Raw genomic sequence first — 24,660 nt, forward strand, 5'->3', positions numbered from 1 at the left:
TTGATGCAACTACAGACAGAAAGATATAGGCTGACACACCCTACTAGTACTCTGCTTCCTCCTAAGAGCCCCAGAAAATGATTTCTGTCATAACCATAGTCTAGCATCACAAATGTAGTCACCACCAAAATAATTCTCTCAAAAAAAGCTAACATAAATTGACATTAATAAGCCACTGAATGAGACCCCAGAAAACTCACATTTCTCTTTCATTAGTTGACTTAAAATCTAATTTAGAATATAAATGGGAAAAAAAGGCAGAATGATGAAAGTTATTCGAGGGGTTAAAGGTCTTTTATGGTATGTATGCAAAAAGAGAAGAGGGACAAAAATCCCCTCAGTTTGTGAGAGTCTCTCTCCAAGTGGAGGTTTAAAAACTGGTATTTAGCAAGAATGTTCTGAAATTGTGTCTCTGTAGGGCATTAAAAAAAAAAATCCATTAATAACATGTCTTCTGTTGTTGAAATGTCTATTATGAGTCTCAGGCTGTGTGAAAACCTGTCTCTCCACAAGAGAGTTATGACAGGCTTGTGGGGAGGGAAAGGAGATGGCTGAAGATGGATATGTGCTGCCCTGTTGACAAGTGGTGGGGACAGGCAAGGAGATGGATCAGTAAAAAATTTCCATTAAATCGAGAAAAACACAACTTGCCCCTAAGATCACCTCTGATAGTTTCTTAGACCAGCTGCTTTCCTGACACCCTACTGAGGAACAAATTGCTTTCCTAGCAGGACATTTGGACACTCCTGCATTAATAGATATGGATCCCAGCATGCCAAGCCAAGCAAGAAGGCAATTTAATATGAGCAACACTGTCATCTCAATTTAGGACAACAGTTAGGATGCCCTACAGGGCATTGCAACAGCTTCTAGAAGTACACAGTGTAAGACATTCTTTCTGTCTTAAGGCTATAGAAAGCTGGTATTTCTAGTAAATAGCCAAGCCAAGGAGAATGGAAAATGTAAATGCATAGATGACAACAGCATTGTACTGTCTACGAGCATCAGTTTCAACTCAAAGGCCTTTCATTTCTCTAGAGAACTACAGCAAAATTTGCAGGGAAAGAAGGGAGAGAATACATTGAGGAGACAGGAATAACAATAGGCAGGCATTTCATTTTCAGGTGAAGGCAAATTTCAGAACAAAAATTTAGCCAGTTCAGACAGCTGCCTAGCATAACAGGGTAACAGTGTTAATAAACAGGGAGAGCATAGATATTTTTAGTATGTACTTTCTAATAGTGAATGCTTTTAAAATCTGTAAATCATGCTTTTATTTGTGCAGAATCCAGTCTTCATTGAAATGTGTAGCAAATTCTTAGGAGGGAATAATGTGAACTTGTCATACTTTGAAAAGAGTGTATGCAAGGCCTCCACAACTATCTGGAAACAAGGCTTGGAAATTCCCTGGGTTAACAGTACCTGCAGGAAGCTGTTTCTGGTCTGCCATGTGTCACGTGTAAATGGCTCTATAACTTAAAATTGATATTGGCCAGAATGAGAATACAGGTTTGAGAAAGCAGTGACTGTTTGGAAGAAACCCCTCCTTCCCCAAGCCCCAGAGCATTATGAAGAATATGAGAGCAATAATAATTAAAAAAAACCCCATCCAAATATTAGAAGCTACACAGTTAACCACCTGTGAAATTATGCTATAAAACCTAACAACTTCCTTCTTGGTAGAGAAATGTCTAGACATTTGCTTTATATTCTCTGAGCTCTGCTCAGTTCTTCTTCAAATTGTCTTTTTGTGTAACAAAACCAATCAGTTGCTTGTTAAAACATTCTGGGATAAGCAGCAACTACCATTTTCCTGAATCTTGACTAATCTTCACATTCAAAATGACACTATATATGACAGACAGCAACACAGAGCTGATACTGCCAAGTTTTTTTCCCCATTGCTTCAAAGCACATGGAATGAAACAGCTCTCTGAGTAAACAAATCAAAGTGGTACTCACTTACTCAAAATATGTGGTGGAGCAAGTCACGACATCAGAAAAAAATCTGCCACTTTCCTTTGCTGACAGGCCCACACTGGAAAATGAAATACTTCAGAAAAATTTTAACAAACATTTACACAATATTTCTACTAACGTGAATCAGGAATTTTAAATTTAATGAACAGTATTTTAGTGCAATGTTTTAGTGCAATCTTGTGCCTTTCTTATCTCTGTAGCTGCTTACAGAGCTCGCTTGTAAGTAAAACCAGAATGCAAACTGAAGTTTATTCCAGTCCTGTCCTTTAATCTTATTGACTGCACACTTAACTGGTCACTAATTTCAATTCCTTGATCCACAATCAAACGCTAAGCAATTCAGTATAAGTTCTAAAGACACGACAGCTGAAGTTAAGCTGTGCTGCATGGTGGTGTAACTCAAGTAGATAACCTGCTTGCTTCATCTGACTCTGCCTACCATGGTCAGAAAGGGGAGGATTTGCTACTTTGTAAAAAATTATTAGCTTTAAATCAAAATGCAAGCTAGAAAGCTGAATCCCTGGCTTTTCAACGTCTATTTTCACTTTTCTTCACCATATGATATTCTCAGGTTTAAAAGAGTACAAAAGGAATAAAGATTTACAAAATTATCTGAGCTATCAGATCTAAAAAAGGCCATATATGAACAGTTAATCATTTCCTACAAGAGATGCTGCTCAGCTGAATGAAAAACTACACGCCAGGAGGTGCTGTCATTATTAAGAGATTGGAAGTACCATGAACTGTTTAGAATATCAAACAAAGCAGACGGCCAGAAGAATGAAAGTAGCCAGTGCTAAAAGCAATGTTAGGGGAAAAGATAACTCCCAGCTAAGATTCCCATTAGCTTTTGCCATCTGCCTGATGATTCAAGTTTAAAATACCAATCACAACTACTTCATCAGAAATAATCATAATGTGACATATAAATTTAAGTAATTAAATATTAAAAACATTTATTTTTAGAAGCTAAGTTTATATTATAGGCATATTGCTTGTAAACCACACAACCATCCTTTCAAAGCCAAATGAAAATATTTCCAGATTTTTGGGAAAAATACATGCTTTAATATGCTTTTCTAGGCACAGTCAAATGTATGAGTCAATACAAAACCTGAGAATTTTACTCAATTCTTAAATAGAGCTCTAGCTTGTAATGAGATTAGTTGCTCTAGTATCAGTAAGATAAAGGGGGTTTCCTGCTCTTAATATTTCTGTGCAATTTCTATCAACTGTTTACAGGTCTCATATATGCATATGTGAAAAAACACCTTAAATTATTGAAGAAACTTGAAAAAATTACATTTTGTATTCTGACTGCTGTTACTCAAATATTCCTTCAACTTCCATTTATGATAACTTCTCTTTGGCTATGGCATGAACTCCTATACTTTTAATAAAAAAAAATAAATTAAATAAAGGCTGAACTTAGTTGTCAAATTTGTTTTATCTAGTTTAAAATACTATCTTGAACAAGCTTCACATGACAAGGAAACTCAGATGTGAACACTATTCCACTCCTAAAAAAAAAAAAAAAAGCCTAATACTTTTTTTCGTGCATCTTCTCCACAGATTCAAATAGAATAAAAGGATGGTCTATGAAAAGGATTATGCAATTCACAAAATAAAAATATCACTGGTAAAATGCCACAGAGAACACACTTATACTACAGGAGTTTCTTTAAATGAATAAGACTTCTCTGGTGCTTGCAAATATTAAACACAACTTTTGCTGAACTGTGTGTACCTAGGTATTGTTCTCTGTGTAAATTCACATGTAAATCTTAACAAAGAAATACAATGGGGAAACTGAAAAAAATCTTCTAGAAATTAGTGTAGCAGGAACAGAGTTATTTAAAACAATAATAAGACTTGAGGTAAGTGCTGCATTTGAAAGGATTGTACAAGGTGAGAAAATAAACCATACACAAAGATGAAAGAACACATACACACAAGAAATAGAAATGCTACATGAATTGCTAAGTGCTGAAGAACCATTATACTACAAATGAAATATGGAGGGAGTTAAGTGACTCTAACTATACACAAAAGATTTAACATAAATATGAAATTTTTCCCCAAAAATTGAGAGTGTCTTTCTGTTTTAAAACAGAATTAGCTGAAAATACCTGTAAAAGACAAACTGAAATACTCCTTTGCTTGCTTGATGACAGCTCTGGAGGCTTTACCTCAAACGTGTTTTTTATAGAATTTGGTAAAGAAAGGGGGAAGGGTGAAACCACAAGACAAATGATAGAATTCAAGGCATGGAAAACCCACATGCACCTACACAGACACCAGAGCACAGCTATGCATCTTTAAATCTGAAAGAGACACCTACAAGTTACAAGTTGGTCCAAAGGACAGAGGAGAAAATAGCACTGAAGAGCTGTCATGCATTCAAAAGGTTTCTGGAGCTCAGTGATGATGACTTGCTTCCATACTTTAATATGCAGTCAAGGGGAAATACAATAAAATAATTGCAAGATTTATGTGGCACAAAACGTGAATGACCTTTGCTATGAGAAAAAAGGCAGAGGGACAATTTCCTACCTTTCACACAATGCTATGTCTCAAATTCCACAATTTCCATGGACATTTCCAACCAAATCAGTTACTGAATGGGACCAGTTACAGTGTGGACTTTGCTGTGTCATTTCCAGACTGTCCAAAGAACTGGGAGATGGATCAAACATTTCAGAGCTCTGTAATTGTGTATGAGCTAGATAGATTTCTTTTTTAAAGGTTAAGTTCAATGTTTCTTTCCTCATAAAATGTCCACAGTGATTTTATACACAGTGGCTAGTTTATTCTGTGTTATCATGAAGCATCAGTGGTGCCATTTCATAAGCACCCGGCTGTTTGAAGGAAAAAAAAAGATTATCTAATCAAATCCTGGCAGTGGGAGGGAACTCACAAGAGAGGTGAAAGAACAAATGTGACTCTGAGCTAGGACTGGCTTTCTATAAAGCACTATTTAGAAAGACTCCATGGGTATGAACTCTCCTTAGGTTTATGTATGTTAGTAGCTGACAGCATATAGGCATTCTGCAATATTCCACTTATTAGATTTTATCTGTTTCAGCTGGCTTTTATTTAGGACACAGTATTTCTAGAGCAAAGCCTGCTACAGATTGGAAGGAGCAGAGAGTCGGGCAGCTATGGAGAAGGTGCTGATGGCGTATCTTAGCAATTTATCTTTCAAACCAGGTGGAATGGGAAGAGGCCAGAAAAAAAGGGCACTTTTCTTGGCTAAGAAGCATGTTAAAATAGACATCTTCCTTCTTCAACTGAACAATAACAACAGAAAAGAAAACAGGGCTGTTGTTCCCTTGCTGTATTATTTTGGATTAGGGAAAATAATTACTATGATTTATATATGTCAGTCTAGTATTTTTTTTTTTTCTACACTACCACACTACTGACTCAAGATCAGGTTGTGCTCCCAGATCATATTTTCTCTCTATGCATTTTTTTTCTCTTAACATACAGTTGTTTGTACCTGTCTACATAAGAAACTCTACATTTATTCTTACTGAATTGCTATTGACTTCCAAACTGTTTTCTGTCCCCCTGCTACATATCCTATACAAATTTAATAACCTTACTCTATAATCACTCTTCAAGGCATCAGAGAAGATACTAAAATCTATCAACCTCAGGACAGATTTGAAGTAACTCTCTGCTTTAATTGTGAAATGCTGATAAATAGTCTATACACAGCTTTCCAAGTAATTGTACACCTAATGAAATTATCATCTGGTCTTGTATTCCTCGTTCACCTGTGTGAATTTTATACGAAACAATGTGAGAGGCTTCAATGAATTCAATACAGAAAACATCATCTACTTCTCTCCTTCCCACAAATCCTGTTACTCTCACAAAGTAAGTTAGATTGATGTGATAAACTCTTGCTACGCCCACACTTCCTGAGACTTTATCTTCTTGTCCACTTTCTTATTACTAGTAGTTTAATTATTTGCTACATTTTCTCCTCAGGAATTCAAGGTAAAACCACTTGTCTGTAAATCTCAGATTATTTTCTTTTGCTCTTCTCTGACATAGATTTCATGCTTTTGCCTTTTGCAAGATCTTTCCTGCCCTATTCTTAGAGGTCATGATTAATATTCTGTATTTTCTTCAGCCATTCCTACAAGAAAAGAAATCATCAAGTGAAGTGGATTTGAAAATGTGTCTTTATGCTGTCCTTCCTCTACTATAGTGGGTATTTGTAACTCTGTTTCACTGGTCTTAGCTCTGCTAACCATCTAAGCAGGTTTGACCTTTTAAATTTAGATTTAAACATGAAAATAAACACTTTTGCCTTCTTGGAGCATTTTAATGATACAGATTCCTCTCAGTGAGAAGCCAACTAAAAGCTTCCTTATCTTTCATGTTACTGTTTCTCTTACTTCTTTATGGAAAGCCTTCTGAATACTTGGTGGACTTCCTATTAAAAAGATTTCATTTAATACCTTGGACTTTCTGACTGCCCCTGTGTTTCTTTTGTTTTTCTAGCTGTTCAAAATGATACAACCTGCTTACATTTTGCATTCATTTCTTTCTTACTTTTGAGATCATAAAAAGGTTCATTGTTGAAACAAGTTGGTCTCTGGGCCAGAGATCCTCCTTTACATTGAGATAATTTACCATTGTGACTTTATGACTTTGTCACTGACTTTTCAGCTCCCTTTTTTTTTAGTTTAGAACTGATTTCTTATTGATTAGACATGAATGTTTATTCCTACTTTTCAGAAGGAACTGTTTTCCTCTTGCCTTTCATGCAGAAGTTTTATTTGATTGATATTTTTGGTTTGCTTTTGTCTAGGGGACTTAGTCTAAAAAAAGTCTGTCTCTAAACCATTAAAACTTTTTTTGTTTCAAGAGTTGACCACTGGTCATTCATTTGAAAGAATTTAAATAGCTTTTTTTTTTCTGAAGCATAATGAAGGCGAACATGTTTGAATTACACTGATAACATTTCTGCAATCACAAAACTCTTGCAAATGTTATTAGGGCAATTTATTTCTGCCATGTGTCGCCTCTTCAGCAGGAATACTCTGCATGGGTTAAATGTTTTCTAATGCAGTTTTGCATAGTTATATGTCACACTCTGAAAATAAAAACTGAACTGTTCATTCTGTGTGGACTGAAATCATGCAAGAGATCTTTTGCTAATAATTAGTGTCACACCCCACTGGGACAAACACTATTTGCATGGCTTATAATAAAAACTATTCAAAACCACTAATGTGTTTCCCTGAACACTGAAAGCTTGTGATGCATTTTATGAAAACACCACTGGTGAGAACCACAGCAGCATATAAAAGCTATTATTGCATTGTACATTTATTGTACATTTTATTTCCTCTTTGATTTATTTAACTCACCAATTACCAGTTGTTGTCACTCCTCTCATAGCAGGATATGGTGGTTTCCTAGCTCAGAGCAATGCACTGTTTGGCAGCCATATTTTTTTCCATCTCCAAATCCAAAACATTTTCCCAAATTACTTTAGTAGTTTAGCTCGCTACTTCAGGCCCAGAAAAAGATTCTTGTCCGTGTAAAAGGATTTTAAAATATGATACCTGTAGACACTTGCAAACACAAAGTTTGGTATCCAATCAATATACATTCACAAAAAAAAATCTGCAATTACCATAAACTCATGTAACTCATGGTCATGTGGCTAGGCCATTCTTTATACAGTTGATGCTTATATATCTTTGTGAAGCTTTCACCCACTTAACAGACCACTCTGTACACACCTGCATTTTCCCCCCTGCTCCCTTCACACCAGCACACCGCAACTTCCATACACAGCTCATGATATCATAGCCTGGGGAGGGTTGGGAGGGATATTAAAGATCACCAACTGCAATCCCCCTGCCATGGGCAGGGATGCCACTCAGTAGTTCAGGTTACTGTAACCATCTCAGTTCCATGTTCACTTAACACAAAGCTGTGACAGGTAGCTTCCCAGAATTCTGAAAACACACAGCCAAGGCACACATACTCTCATCTATACTTTTACTGCTTTATACCAGAGACACCTATCAGAGGATGTAATAAATCCTAGGTTTTCCTTGTAGAATATGCATTTTCAGACTCTGCTTGTGATCTCCGGAGAACTCTTCCCCCTTACTATCTGGTATTCTCCATCTCAACCTGCTTACTAGTGATCAACCAACCAATCAACCAACCAGAGGTGTGGCACCACCTCACATAAAGTCACAGCTCTCAGCAGAGGAGACAAGTGAATGTTTCTGCTGCCTCCTTCCTGGCTGTTCCCACAAAATGGAGGAGCAACTTCTCACTCTTGGAGTCAAGTAAAAGGAACAAATATATTGGTGCATCGGTGAGAGTTTTGAATAAACTCTAACTTCTCACCACGCCTTCTCAGACCTCATCTTAAGGCTGCCCTCACTTTCCTATTTACTCCTCCTCCATCTCCAGTAAGAACTTGTGGATTTCAGTTTTGATCTCCCGGTGGTTTTAAGTTTCCACCTTTCTGATTTAGGTCAAATATCACTGAAAGTCTATGCCAACAAAAGGTATATCCAACTATTCAACTATTTTGTTTTTTCAGAATGATGTCACTCAATTCAATTTTAACATAAATATCCTTACCATAAAAACTAAGGAATTCCAAAAAACTTGTTTAAGAGACCTACAAGAAGTTCCCTAAATAAAGCAAAGGAATAAAATTTACATCAACTGTAATTTGAAAAGTAAGTAGAAAACCAAGCTTTCTGTATATATGAAAGCTTTGTATATGTATAGAATATGCTTCATACCTATTTTTTGTTTGCAGACTATATTGAATACATTTAATAACAAACACTGGCTTTAGACTGGTGGTCTGAAATTCAATATTTTTTAATATAACTGTTTCAGGTGTACATAAGAGACTTATCAATGTCATCATTTGATTCTACATATGTGAGCATTTTTACTGGCATAAAAATGACAGAGGTACATACAAAACTTATTACTGCTATTTGATATTTCTTAAGGGCAACAAGGCCCAGTTTTGCCAGCCTGTTTTACTGCTCATTTAATTTAGCCTCAACAGGTCTGCCACTAATATGTTCAAGCCTTTCTTGTTATCTCTTTACTTATTTCTTGTAAGTGTCAGTGGAATAGATTTGCTATCATGGTAGTGATTGTCAGCCAACATAATGTCAGAGTTTTTGGAAAAAAAAAAAGCGTGGCATGAATTATTTAGTTTTTGTGAAATATAAGGATAAAATGTAGTTAACTGAGTCTTGATTATCCACCCATGATTTTCTGCCCTTAGTCAAGGCCTCCATTCAAAGACATTTTATTAACCTTATCAGAATTTTCACTTCTCTGTCTCATGAGGATTTTATGGGCACACACTGCATTCTGGTTTTCTATTATTTCCCACTGAATTACAGTTGGTCACTGTTCTCCAAATCTGTGTCCTTGCTTTTCATTCAGAGTTTTATTACTGTGTAAGGGATGTCTTTAATTTCATCATTATATTTTAATTTTCTTTTATTTTCATAGTTTGCCCTTGACTTTGCAACATTTTCTTTAGTCCAAATTTTATAGCTTAGTGACCTTAATATAATTGTTAAAGTTGAGATGCAACTTCTATTCTAAACTCATTTTTAGAAGCTTATAACTTTACCCAGATATTCTCTTTCAGGCTGAGTGTTTTTTATGCTTTGTTAGAATGAAATTTTTGTTTGAAACTTCATAAGCGTTATCTATTTGTTTTGAGTTATGCAACTTAAAAGACAGCAGTTTTGCAGCAATCAAGATAGTTCTCAGATGCTTTTTTTGGGCTCTGATAATTGAAAATCAGCTTTGTTTCAGCACTTCAAAATGAGCTTTGATTGTGGAATGGTGGCTTTGCTATCTCTTTGAAGTGGTTTTGAAATAATAAAGTTTTGCATGTGACATCATTATTAAATACCTTACTGAAATGCTAGTGGTGAGGGAACTGATCTTAGAATAAGTCTATTGGACCTGATTTTATTTTAAAAAGCTATTAATTTTTTTATGAGAACTACATTTAGCTATACTTTCAATATTTTTAATGCCAATTTCACCCTACTCTTTGTGGAGCATTGCCCAAAGAGATGCATTACAGTGTCTAGTCAATCTGGATTCTATACAGTACACACAAGTAATGCAACATGTGCAATGAAAAATACACATTTCTCTTGTACTGGTGAAATGATAAGGAGTGGCTTTGCTTCATTCCACCAACATACTATTGTAACTGAAATGTGTTTGAAAAAGCTTTTCCTTAAAGATCCAGTGAGAAACCCTGTGAGTAAACCCTGTGTAAACCCACAAGGAGCACTGGGAAGCATTACACAGAGTCTTGTTTGTCATCACAAAAGAAATATTCTTCAGGAAAATGCCAGTGCACAATACCCTCCCTATGGTGTGCTTGTACTCTGCATTTTCTGCCATTCTTTTTTTTTTTTTTTATCACAAAATCTTTTGTAGTCTCGATCAGCTACCATTTTATGCTCTCCACATGAAAAATGGTGTCTTGCAAAAATGAACCAAGAGAGTGGCTGACCAACAGAGATTTTTTGTATTTGCAGAGTCAAAATAAAGTTGAGAAAGACACTCTTTGGACATTTCTTTGATCAGCTAATAAAGAAATACAAAAACTTGTAAACATTTTTAATTGGGGGTACTCCTTTTAGTAAAAAAATGTGACATTATTTGTAAGCTAGTTCCAAACTGACACAAATTACAGTTTTTTCATGTTTGTACTTACACTGAATAGCCTTAAACCCCAAATCTCTATTGCATTTTTTTACTCTGACATCCAACAATATGAAGACTACAAGTGCCACAAAGGCAGCAGAAAGACATGTTTTTTTGGAATCTATGTGAGCTCCTCACTTTATTAATCTTGTGATTTACTTCTGGGTTGGGCTACAGGCTAGAATTATACCAGCCACATAATGAGGACAATTCTTTAGCATTCAAAACTTTGAATTTTTATCCTGGCTAAGCTAAAAAATGCCCATCAATAGATTCATTTTAATCTAAAGTCTTATTGTTCTGGTTCTAGCTCTTTACTCCATAATTTCTCATTGATTAAGCACCTCCTGATTTTTTACAATGATGTAATAATACAATCCAAAGTGCCTCAGGAGGCCTTCATATGAAACCTCATATGAAAGGCAATAAATAGGCTTATTTGATTCCTATTTATTTTCCTTTTCATTTATAAGTGATTTCCTGCATTCAGCCCATGTTTCTCTTTCCTGTTCAAATACAGAAATTTTTTAGAAGATTGCTCAAATAAGCCTCTTGAACAATTAGAATCCTCCCCTTGGCAGCTGCCATTCTCAAGCAGCACATCCTGTCCTGATTGCATTATTGTTCCCTCTCCAGTGATTCAGTGATAGATCTGTTTATTCATACCAAATCTTCCACTAACACCTAGTTCTGATAATTTACAAATTAATTTGTATTTATCTTACTGATTATGAAACTGCAGCCAGTATATGAGCTATATAAGCAAGAAAGCTCAGGCATCTCTCGTGGTCTAGGACAGGCTGCTATAACCAGGACTTTTTATCCTATTAGCTGAAGGTTGATTTAAAATGGCTACACTTTTCTATCATGTGCAAAGTGGTTCTTTCTATCAAATAAGAGAGAATAATCTTATCCTGCATGTCAGTGAAATATGAAGACAGAATACAGAGCTCTGTTTTTCATACATGCAGAATTAACTGACAAATCCCATGAACAGTTTATTTTTCCCTCTTTCTGATTTTTGCACTCTGATCTTTTCTGATGGGTCACATGATAATACATTGTCCCCTGACTGTCACACATATTTCTAGGCACTTCGCTGAAGAGGAGTAGTAAGGAAAAAGTAGTTGCAAGTTCTGTCCAGTCATAAACTTCCATTATACTTGAGACTAGATAGAATTATGAGTTCATCTAATATAATCTCCTGAGCATCACAAGCCATTAAACATCACCCAGATACTGCTACATGGAGCCCAATTACTTTAATTAGACAAGAGCACTTCAGTCGTCAAGAGACTAAACTGTGCTGTGCCACAGGCGTAGTCCGAAATAGACAAAGATGTCATCAAAGCCTGTGGCTCTTCAAGTAACAAGGAATTTCTAGGTGAGAAATGCCCCCTACATTCCTAAAGATGGTATTTATCTTGTCCAAAAACTCTGGCATGGAATATCAAGTCTCTGACAATAAGCCCTGAGAGAAATTTTTTGACCTTCCTTCAAATTCAGTGATCAATTTATCCTGACCTGAGCATGACACCATGATACATTCAATGGGTAACTAAACCCAGGAATCTCTCCAGCGGAGGTACTTTCTTTGGAAGTCTTTTTCCACATCTATGTGCTAAAATCAATTCAGGGTAAGCTGTGAATTTTAAATTATGCACATTTTTGCACTGCATCTACTATAAAATGCTGTTCTCTTTCCACAGGTGAAGAAAATGGAAGACCAGGTATCTTGGACTCTGGAATCTAAATACTGAACAAGTGAAAAAGTCAAGTGTTTGCTATCTCTAATATGAAAATCCCTAGCATCCTTCCAAGGGAATGTTTGATTTAACAGTTTACAAGGACTAAAAGTTAGCTAATAAATCCTAAATTCAACTACCGATGTGATTTTAAACCCAACTGCTATTTTATCTCAGCCTTCAATTTAAAATGGTTCTGAAATGCTTGCAACTTTAGCTCATTCCTATTTCAGAAAAATTGGTTAAATTGGGAGCATTTATCTTCTGCAAAACAATTGTTACAAATCCCAGTCTGAGCTGGTTTACATTCACAGACATCAATTTTATCCTCTCTAGTTCCTAGGTCTGTGCGTCCAGTTTTGACCTTTAAAAGCAAGAACTTGATTTTATCCTAGTTTCCTCTAATACAATTTCCCTGACTCAAATACAGTGTTATTCTTATATCTGTGATATCTCTAGATTACAGAGAACATCATCTTCCATCCTCTTTTGTGCAACTACCTCTTTTCTCTGCTCCCTTGATCCAGTCTTAGAACACATATAACAGATTTAAAATGGTTTTAAATTTTACTGGTAGGCCACAGAATAAGTCGTCAAGCAAAAACAGCCGAAGACACCGCACTTTCCATTCGCAATGTGTAAGTACAAAGCCATTTTCCCAGATCTCTGCATGATGCAGAAGTCAGGTAAAAGCTATACCATATGTAAATCAAGGGATACAGAATTGTATCACATGATATGTGATAAAATATATCATTAAAATATATATCACATATATGATATCCCATAATATTCTGGACATCTAGCAGACAAAACTAATGAAATTTCAGTTTTAGCTCACATAGAATGGAAGAGACTTGCATATTTTCTAACTGTATTTTTCTAGCTAGTATTTCGTGATTTAGGATGCAAAGGAAAAAGCAGTTATTCTACTTTTAAACCAAGTGTAAGTACTTGATTTGTTTTCTGTATAAAAAGTATTTGTTTTTCTTTTTCTAGTCCTGTGAACTAATGTGATCCATATTGTTAAAAATGGAATCATTCTCCAGATTGCTTTATCCAGTCACTGCTAACAGCTGAGTTTCCCATCAGTCACCAGATCAATGAACTGCCCTGTGCTGCAAGACATGGGCAATGGAAATAATGCACCTTGGCAGAAATACATAGCTGATTAATTTCACAGTGCAGTTCTGGGGTAAACTCTTTATTAGAACATTTACATTCTACTACATCTCAGAAAGCCCCATGCTTTTACAGTTAATTTTAACCTATGTAAAACAGTACCAAAGAAAGACCACAAAAATCCCAAAAGAATTCCGGCCAGCCTGTCATATTTTAGCAATTGAACAACTTGCTCAGCTACTGAAGCATAATGTGTCAACAAGATGGAATTCCACTTTCTAAAGGCTAGAGTGCCCACTCAATAGAGGAAAGCAATACATGATTACTGCTTAGAGCTTGTGGCACAGTGCTAGCAGCTCAGCATTTAGCAATAATAGAAAATGTCTGTCTCATTTTCATTCGCCTTGAAAACACACCCTGTACAATATTATAAAACACTCCTGCTGTGAGTTGGTTTCTTAATCGCAGCAATATCTTCAGCTATTATCTTTTCCATGGTCACACCTTTCTGGTGAATTCTCCTAAAAGCAAAAATTTAATGACACATGGAACAAGGACAGATACCTGAAATGTAATAACAAGGAATAACCCTTCAATTTTGCGATGGCTACTAGATAGCAGCAATCTCCTATTTCCATTTTAGTGTTTTGCAAACGACATAAAGGTCTCAAGGTCTTTTGTTTTTTGAATTATTCCTCTGTTTTTCAAAACCGTGGACCGTCTATTTCCTGCTTCTGCTTCAACTTCCATTCCCATCTCAAAACTAAGGGAATAATTCAGTTAATTTTACACACAGCCCTTCTTCACCCATGACCTTTTATTCACCTGATTATAAAATTGAAAAGATTCTTTTCAGTGCAAGTATTCAAAGGTTGTCTTGAATTACTACTACTCATCTTGAATATCTTTATATGTCAAATTATTTTAAAAGTTGCCTGTTTTCTCTTTATGAACATTGAACATTCTCTTGGTACTACTAACAAAGAAACAAAGTACATGTCCTGAACCACACATTTATACCTACATCTTTGTTTGAAAATAAAGTCTTTGAGGTTAGTCAGACTTTCAAAAATTTTGATCAGATACTATATATGGAATAACATGATAATACCAGACTCGAGAGGGGGAGGAATTAGAGAAAGTCCATGTAGATCATAACAATGCATTGCATTAAAGCTGAACTTCACAATAAAACACTTATAACTTCCAGATTTGGAAACTGCTTTTTACTTCTGAAACTCTTGTGCACTTTCACATATATGAAACAGTATTTGCAAGCTGTTTTGAATTCCAGAGGAAGTATAGGTACATCCACACAGCACTTCAACTGGGGTTGACATATAAAAGCCTAAATTAAACACCCCTGCCCCAGAAGCTTAGAAGAACATACACACCTAAAAGAATCATCATTTGAATTATCATAATTAAGTGGATAAAAACTCATTGCTTGGGATTTTTATAATTCAGATTTGTCTCCTCAAAACAAAGGATTTTCCCCAATTGTTTGGGGTTTGCCTACATCCCTATCACCGGGTTTAACAAAGACATTACTGAGGATGAAATGCGTCTGCTAGGACATGCATGAACACGTGATGATGAATCACAAAAAACCCCCAGCTTTGCAAACAACAGGAATATATATTGCACTTCTCATGTAACTGTTTAAGTGTCTTATATTCTGTTAATCTTAGTGAAAAGGCAGACAATTATTAATCCTACAAATATGGTGCAATTGCTTTTGACATATGCTTCCTTAGCCATGGAAGAAGAACGCAAGGAGAAATCAATGGGAAAAAATTGCTGGGTAGAGTGAAATTGCCTTAGGGATTTTGTTTTATGTAATACAACAGCCTAGGAATTCTATTTATAAGGAAGACAAGGTATTTATATATATTGATTTTTTCAGGGACCTCTTGTAATCTGCAGCCATAAAATTTCACCTGCGATGATGATGAGAACACATCTCTTGATGTTCTTCAATGCACTATGTTTATGGAACAGTAAATATGGTATAAAAGAGATGAAATAACCCCAAATTTTGTGCTCCTTTTGAAAAACTATGAAATTTACTTTATCACTGCACATTTAATACACTACATTTGAGTACCCACGTGCAGACTGGATTTTCACATTAGGGGATCTGAAAGAAGAACAATAAAATCATCCATTAGGACAGCTAATTCCTAAGATCTTTCAAATTTATCCCAGACCTTAGTATAGTTTAGAGTGGTCTTATGACCTTAATGGATCTTCAAGAGTCAGGTCTCTTAGCCAGGGATTATCAAACAACAGCCAATCTGTGGAAATACATTATCTTTCATGCTTATATATGCTATGTTAGGGATGAACAAACTCAAGGGGAAAAGACCAGCAGAGGCTCTGTCTCCATTATCCTGTATCTCTCTTCTCACCCAGTTTCAAGGGATAGGTCAACTGATATTGAATGCTGCAAAACATTTACTCTTGTTGCTGCACAACATACCATTGTGGAGCAAAATCTGGGATGCAGCTCCACATCAGTCAGTCAGTTATCATCCCACTGAAAGATACTGACAAGAACGTTTTGCAAGGCAACTGAGCTGTATGTGTAGAAACCAAGGCACACTTCTTAACAAACAAGTTGCATAGTCCCTTTTGAAGAGCCATTCTAACCTGTTTTTAACTCCAAGCTTCTTTAATGTGTAGTAAATAATATGCCAGTATAATATAAAACAAGACAAAAATGTTTTATTCATAAAGCTTTTGTATGCTGTGTTTACCACAGCTTTTCCTGTACCTAGGCCAGCTGGTACAATATGTACTATCTACAATGTTTTGTTGCTGTTTTCTAGTATTAAACATGTCAAGATTTTATAGCTGAGCAATAGAAGTTAGTAACATAAGTCTGATGCATAGTAATGAAGGTAGAATAGGTGTATAATGGTAATATCTTAGTAAATCAATTAATAAGTTTATGGCTAATAATAAAAATTAAGAAATATTAGACATCAGTAGAATCAGTCAGTGGTACCACAACACGGCTTTAGGTAAGGACTATCCATAATCATTAAAAGGATATCTGCATGCTCCTATTCAGTCAAAATAAGCCTTTTGTCTTGTATTTTTTTTTTCCCCTGAAAGCCTGAATAGATAGCAGTGCCTGACTGCAGAGGGTACATATGGAGATGCTTACATTTAAAACTCGTTCCTCATCTTCTTGCTACAGTTCTGTATAGGAAGTTACCAGACTGTTTCTAGGCCCTGCATGTTGCTGTCTCCAAATTTCCTGAGACAAAGCAAAATACATATTTTAATTTTACCAAAGTCCTTTTTAGCAAATCATAAACACTCTACTGAAGATTCACATTTACCTGTGATATCAATGGCAGCTCCTCTGCAAAAAGAGATTCTCATTCAAAAGAGTTTCTCATTTCACATAACAGAGTAAGAAACTGAGGAATCCAAAATGTCTGCATCCTAACCTGGCTCAGTCACCTGTTCATTTTTCACTATTCCTTCAGTTTTGGTCATAGTCATGTTTGGGACTGACTCCCACAGTTAGCTCTCTGAATATTGGAATATTTATTTTGCTTCATTCCCTGGTGGCTAGTTTATTCTCTTTTGGGTTCCTTTACTTTTCTAAAATGGCTGCTGAACCCCTTTCTCTCTTGCTGCCTTGACTTTCTCTTGACCACCTGTCCTTCCTCTGTCCCCTGAGTCATCTCATCAGCAAACCAACATCCTCAGCTACTTGACAGCTGTTAGCTACCCTAACATGCCAATTTAGACCTGAACAGTCAACTTGTTCTGTTCAACAGGCAACTATTTCTCTGCAAGGACTTCTGTGTGAATAATAGACCTCTGATGTTGGACATAACTTCTGCTGTTATCAATATGAACTTTAACCAAAGACAAAGGTTCAAATACTCAAAAAGAGACTACATAACTGAAGTACAGCTGAAAGAATGATGCAGGTATTCATAAAAAATCTCCAGATTCACTTTACTTTCCTTATTTCTTTGCCTACCAGCGTCAGCAAGGAATTTATTTCTAATCTAAGATGTACAGGCTAAATATTGCAAGACACCTTTGCAGTCTTTTTTTTAACTGATAATAGGGAAGTTCTTTATCTTGGGCCTTTCTCTGAGCTTGTAAATCACGCATACACTCATGAGGGAATGCTGAGCTCTGAAATGGATCTTCCTGGAATCCATAAAAATTTGTGGAAGGCCTTCAAACTGAAAAAGGTCAGGTTGTGACTGGGAAAAACCACATCATAGTTTAAGAATAGAAAACAATGAAAATGACCTCATAAAATAGAGTAAAAATAAATAGCTTTTATAACTGTCTAGGTGTCCTTGCAGGTGGATCTTTACCTTCAGCCAGCTTTATCACTGGCATCTGACTTCTGTGCTAGGACCCTCACCACAGGAAGTCTCTGACAAATCCTCCTTGAGATTACAATTTTTTAAGATGCAAAGAAAGATTAAAAGGCATATATTTTCACTCTGTTCCTTTATGGATTCTGAGGAAAGACCTTAATGTTACCAAAATTTGGCTTCCAGACCAGCCTCCTGCTTCTCATTTCAGCCTCAGTGAATTGTACCCTGTAATGTTCAAGACGTCACATAATTCAAAACAAAGGGTGAGCTTACACTCAAGGCTGCAGATCTGATCACCACCGAGCACAGCACGGAGTCCTTAGAAGGAAACAGAGCAGTTTGCTAAGCCAGGCAATATATCAATCCTTTAGGCTACGTGCACTTTATTTACAGGGCATTTGCAGATTCAGAATGATGATGAATGAAGCTGCAAAATACACTACAATTTTCACTACTTCCAGGCAGAGACCTAAATAAAAACTATAAAGTGATTTTATCTTTTTTAACCAATCCCTAATAGTTAATCCAGAGGCATTCCCTTTTGTTTATGCAGTTGTGTTTCTTATTATTTTCCCAGATTCTGCTTTATTTTATAGCTCCATGTCTGCCCAATGAATTTGGGCAGTACTCTGTTTTACATGCACCACTGCATGGACAGATAGGAAGTCTTACCAAGGTCGACAGATGCTAACCTACTCAAAGAAGACAAGTTACTGCGACTTCTTAGTACAGCAAACTATTATTCTTCCATGGTATCAGTTTGGGCAGCATCAAAACTGCAATAAAAAGTGCATTTTCCACAAGAAAGAGTGCAGAAAGAGCATCCTAGTATTTTACAAATATAGATATTTTATCTTCTCTCATCATGTCCATGGAATTCTGCCATCATGCCAACTGTGGAAAGAGTCACATAGTGCAAACACCAGTTAGTCACTTCGACTGAACCTTTAATAGGTTCTTTTATGCATAGATTTATCTCTATGTACATCTGTTTCCCCCAAAGCTTGATTCTTGTAAAGTACTTGCTTTTTCTACTGCCAAAAATGTCAATGGTCCATATGATGTGATCTCTCAGCAAAAGTATTTTCAAGTTTCATCTGATTTTGATTTCCATAAATCTACCATTAATTGTTCATTCCCCTTGCTTAAAAGGGGATTTATGATTTTTATGAGTAAACAAAAATATTTCTATATTTCTTTTCATCATGTATTTTAATGTGCACAAGCAATGTCACTACAGTGTCACAAACAGGCTGTTCTACCTCTCCTTCTTCTGTAAAAAAAAATAAATTATATGATAATAAATGGTTTTCTCAAGATCCTGTTCATTTTTGGTGAGTTATAGGAGAAAAAAGTCAGAGTGCATTTGGATTTTCATTTGCACAGTTCAATTTCTTACTGTAACTACTCAGCAACTTCTTAAACCAAATAAAGCAAAGAATTATGGAGTGGACACATGCTACATGATGAAGTCATCATTCCTAAGCCATTGTGCTATATTTGAATTGTTTATTGAGTATGTTATCCCACTCTGGTGTGAAGGGCAATTCAGAGTCACTGATGGAAAAGGTGAAAAAGTCAACCACATTTTCCCCCTTTGCCTTAGAGTTCGTTGTACAACATCAATTATTTCCCACACCAGTAGGAGGAAGATGTAGGTTCTTACCCCACAGCCTATTCCGTTGCCTGGTTGACACACGATTCTCCTCAGCCCTGGCTCAGGAAGCAGACCTGCCCCACAGCCGGGGGTGGGACACAGCACTCCTCCCATCTGCAGCACACATTCCTCGGCCCCATAGCGCTGGTAGCGGTTGTACTACAACACAACAGAACACACTGCTGTTAAACTCTGACGAGCACCAAAAGAAAAGCCCCAGATGTCTGAGTATGACTCTATCCCTCATAATCCAGACAACTGTCCTAATGCCCCACATCCTAAATTCAGGTTATTTGTCAAAAGTCTAAAACTTTGCAATATTATTAAATGGGGTGTCGCTCTGCCCCAAGTCACATCACGAGCATCGTTTTCTGCCTCACAGCCATTTTCATCACCAGAAGACTGTGTGGGATATTAAAATCAAGAAAACAGCAGACTGTTTCTGTAAGTAACATCAAGTACATTTATATTACTATAAAAATTATTGTAAACATCATAAAAATAGTCCAACAGGGAAATGATAAATGTTGTGTACAGATCAAAGAGAACACAAAAACCCCTCTTCAGGGATCTATAGCTAGAAGTAGTGTAATGTTTTAGACCTCAAGGGCTGTAAAAATTTGCCTAGGCAACTGTATTTTAAAAGCAAACTGATCATTAAACTGATCAGCAGAATAGGTCTCTTATATGCATTCATTTCAATGCTAGGTGTATTTTTTTCCTGTGGCTCCCAGGAAATTTTCTTAAGTTTTTTTCACTTTTCATCTAATTCCATCCTGATAGCCTAAAAGGTCATGGAAACACCTTAATTTTAATGATGGAGACACTGACACACAGAGATATTAAGTAACATGCTCAGTGTATGCTCGCTGAAAAAAGTGCCTACTCTAAAATGACTGATGTCACTGCAATAACTTTCCCATGTCTAATTTACCCTGCTTTCAGCCAAAGACAAGCTGAGCTAGTACAAATCATGCTGTGTACATGTAAATCACACCCACTCTAGGGTTCTGTGTTGGTGCAGTTCCACACCAGTGGCTGTATAACCACTGTAAACCAGGCTTCAGATTCACCTATAAATCTGATCTATTGTGGAGGGAAATAAATGAAAGCATTTGGTTCTAACAGCCCCAAAGAAAACAGGCAAATCCAAAAGGCCAAAGAGGAAGGGAGTAGATATGAATTTTCTCTGTGAGCAGACTTTATGGTGTGCTAAAAAAACAAAACAGAGCTTTATGTTACAGCACTCACAACAGTATTTAGTGCTTCATAAGATTTTATCCCATAATGGCTCATGAAAATCCTGCTCCCTTTTTTGGAAGGATAACAAACAAAAAATTCTTTTTCCAACCCAAACCCCTCTCTAAAGAAATCTTTCAAGGAAAATGGAATCTTTAGGACAACACTTCATACCATCAGCACACGCACACACACACACACACACAAATAAATAAATAAAAAATAAATAAATAAATACAATTACAAAGAAGGTTCTACTACATGTCTTCAGCGTACATTTCAGAAGATTTTTCTGCAAATGCTGTCACAACATGTCTTGTTAAACTACCTTCTTAAAATACTATAACATATAGACAAAAAGTTAGCATTACAGAAAAAGAAATCTACCAAACTTAAAGTATCCAACTTTATTAATTAATGAAAAATCCAAAAATCCTCTGAAAAGATAAGCAAAATCTAAAAGGAGAAAAATACTTCAAAATACCTTTCAGTGTATGAATGACAGCCAGAAATTCTGACTTAAGAATCTTGTATTTAGAAATTAATAGTGTTTTGAGAAATGTGCAAGATATGTCTGCAAAGTCTCCTTGAATGCAGTGCCTCAGGAAGTCAACTGGTGTTTTCCTGTGTTTTTATGCTTGAACCCAGAGTAATGACATAAATATTTAATGCTGGACACTCCTAATTTTCAGCAAAGTTTGTGATACTTCCACTAAATACGTGATGAATACTCTGAATAATTTGGCTGACCTTTATAGAAATATAGCTAACCATAGCTTCAAAACTCTCCAGTAGCCTAATTTTTCTTCAGGGCACAGACTGCACCTGAAGGTGAGGATGGTGATTGTCTTACCCTGCTAAGAGGGAACTTTGTGCTGCATGTGGGATTGTTAACAGCTTCTCATTATGAAGGCAAACACCAGTGACATTGTAGCTGAGATTCTGTCAGCATCTACATAAAAAATTCTTAGCAGAAAAAAAAGAATATACTTTCCAGCCATTAACTTAGCCTAAAAGGGCATGAAGAGATTCCTCTGATTTAATCTCTTTTTCTGTTTTCCTTTTTTTTTTTAATTTATCTTGTTAGGGAAAGATATAGAATGTAAATGTCAAGTTTACCTACTGTCAAGGTGGACAGGAACATAATTTTCTGTCCAACAAATTTGACATTTTATACTGGCTCAGCACAGGACTCATGCCAAGTCAGTATGGCACCATCACCAGTGATTTTCACAGTGTAACAGCCAAAAAAATTATCCTGTTAAATTCATTTGCATATCTTGATATCTAGTTACCAGCCTGTTTTCTACCTTCAAAGTCCAGACACATTTATGCCATTTTCCAATTTCTTTTTCCTTGTGTCCTGCCCAGTTAAAACCCAGCAACCAACTGAAACACAAAGTAGCAGAAGATATGCATGTTTGCTGCCATAACACAATCTACAAAACATATGTGGACTTATGCTCTTTATTCAGTGGCCTGAAACAAAATGACTCACTTTATATTAAGGTAGCATTTATAAAATCTTAAAGGACTAAAACACTTATCATGAATTATTAATTAGCTATTTGCATACAGTGACCGACCATATCTATTAGAGACATTTTTTTCCTATACACCACAGCTATATATATTATACTGGACTCATGTAACCAACATGCACTAAGCAAGTAAATTTCCAAGAGCACTTAAATGTCTTTGGAGCCCATGATGTGCTTTTGATCACATGTCTGGATGAGATATTTAAGGATATTACAGCACACAACACCCACTGGTTTTCTTCGCCTCTTAACTGGAGACCTAACAGAGAATTCATTTAATTTAGTTTGAATTTCCACAGTGATGATGCCTATAGCTGCATGGGTTGTGTAGACTTCTTTTATAAGTAACAGGAGAGATGGGATGCAATCCATCTTTACTCCTTACATTTGTATATCTGAATAAGAACTGAGCCCTCAAGTGCCCTGTTTATTTAAAAATAATGAGAGATTAGACAACTCACTAGATAATGGTATCTGAAATTAGGTGACTCTTACAATAGCTGCTTTAGTTCCAATAATTCTGATCCTAACTCACCTGTTCTAAGCTATTTTTAAAACCAAGGTTTAGGTATCTAAATAGCTTAGACTGTGAAGCACTCCCAGAATTTTAGCTCATCTAAAATGAAACATCTAGCCTAAACAAGGCCCCAAGTGAATGAAAAGAAATAAGATCCCAACGAGGGCATTTAGCCTGAGTTAGATATTATGTCTAAGATAGGTAACATCAGTTGTCCTATGGAAGTGCTATGGTTGAAGCTGAGAAAACTAACGCTAGATATCTAACACATAAGGATCTGTCATTGAAAGATGTATCTAGCTCTTCTGTCCATTCAAAGTATTTCACAGTATAGATTACTCAATTTTTATCAGTGTGCCTCCTATTTAGAGATGCACTCATCATATGTAAAACTGTTCTGCATGCTACAAGGAGGAAAGTAACTCCAATTATTTTTAGGAAAAGCCTCTCACAAAGTATAATGTATGGGAAACTTGATGGAACTGGCATTCATGGCACCTGATTTCATTCCTGGCAGCAGCACAGCCTTCCTGTGGCTTTCATGTAAGTCATTTAATCTATGCTTCTCATCAGTTCCCCGTTTGTAAAGAGGAAGAATGATACTTGCTGATTTCAATGTAATGTTAAGAGGAAAAATCCATTAATAGTCATGAGGACGTCAAATACTATGGTAATGAGTGGCACAAAATTACACAGAAATCACCAGCCATCTACTGCTGCTAGAAAGCAGCTTCCAGGCAAAGCAAGTCAGGCATCTGTGTGCTTCTGTAACAAGGTCCTCAGAAATACAAGTCAGTAAATAGTTGCTGGATTCCCACAGAACTATATATTTCAATGCCTATTTGGGAAAAAAAAAACCCCAAAGATTCATAAATACAATTTGCTTTAAAATATTGGTACTAAGATAGCTAAAGGTATATGAACAAGGTAGCTGTAAAGCATTCTGTTTGTTCTCTGAAAACTTCATCCCTTTATGAACCTTCCCCTCAAACTGTGAATTGTCCCAGTCAACCCAAATCTATACTCTTCAGGGAATACAATTTGGAGTAGAAAAAGCTGTATTTATAATACTTATTATGGTATTTCAACCACAGAATGAAGTTCTTTTGTGTAACCTTTGTTTGTAAAGACTTGTCAGGGCCTTTAGATTATAAATTACAATATGACATAGATACAGAGGCTGGATAATTGTAACCATTTATTCCTTGCTCTCTGCTATCCAGGTTGGGATGGTTTCCTTTGACTCTTAGAATGATACTGGGTTATCAAGCAGTGGAAATTCAATCATTTGATGCTGTAAATCAAGGGTAATATAAATGAAATCTCTGGGCTGACACAGGAATAACACGTTAACTCCAGATTGCAGTCTTTCCAGTTACATTGAGATTCAGATACCAAAACAAAACTGAAATGCTCCTGGATGCACAAAACTCCTGCAAAACACACTTCATAAACACAGTGATTCCTGGCCATGTCAATTAATTTACAAATTATGATTTAATATCATAGACTTATAGAATGGTTTGGGTTGGAAGGAGTCTTAAAGGTCATTTATTCCAATCCCCCTGCCACAGCACGTATACCTTGAGCCATTTTAATTTTGCTTTTGCACTTTGAGTGTTGTTTTCTTTATTTTCCTTTTTTTTTCCTCCCCCACATCTAAAAGCATCTGCTCAGTAGCAGCCTTGCAGACAACTTTGGACAAAAGTATAACAGTAGATGTAAAGCCCAAATCTCTGAA

General features: G+C 36.1%; 1 protein-coding gene across 1 annotated transcript in view; it reads right to left on the minus strand.

The window, feature by feature from the left end:
* Positions 1-24,660, minus strand: part of PRKN (parkin RBR E3 ubiquitin protein ligase) — a gene marked incomplete at its 5' end in the record, with an annotated part of 556,293 nt that overhangs the window by 89,830 nt on the left and 441,803 nt on the right. Inside the window, one exon of the mRNA XM_033512914.1 lies at positions 19,632-19,781. Coding sequence (XP_033368805.1) covers positions 19,632-19,781 — 150 coding nt within the window. The remainder of the gene's footprint in view (positions 1-19,631; positions 19,782-24,660) is intronic.

The sequence above is a fragment of the Parus major genome, chromosome 3 (assembly GCF_001522545.3).
Source record: "Parus major isolate Abel chromosome 3, Parus_major1.1, whole genome shotgun sequence".
NCBI lineage: Eukaryota > Metazoa > Chordata > Aves > Passeriformes > Paridae > Parus > Parus major.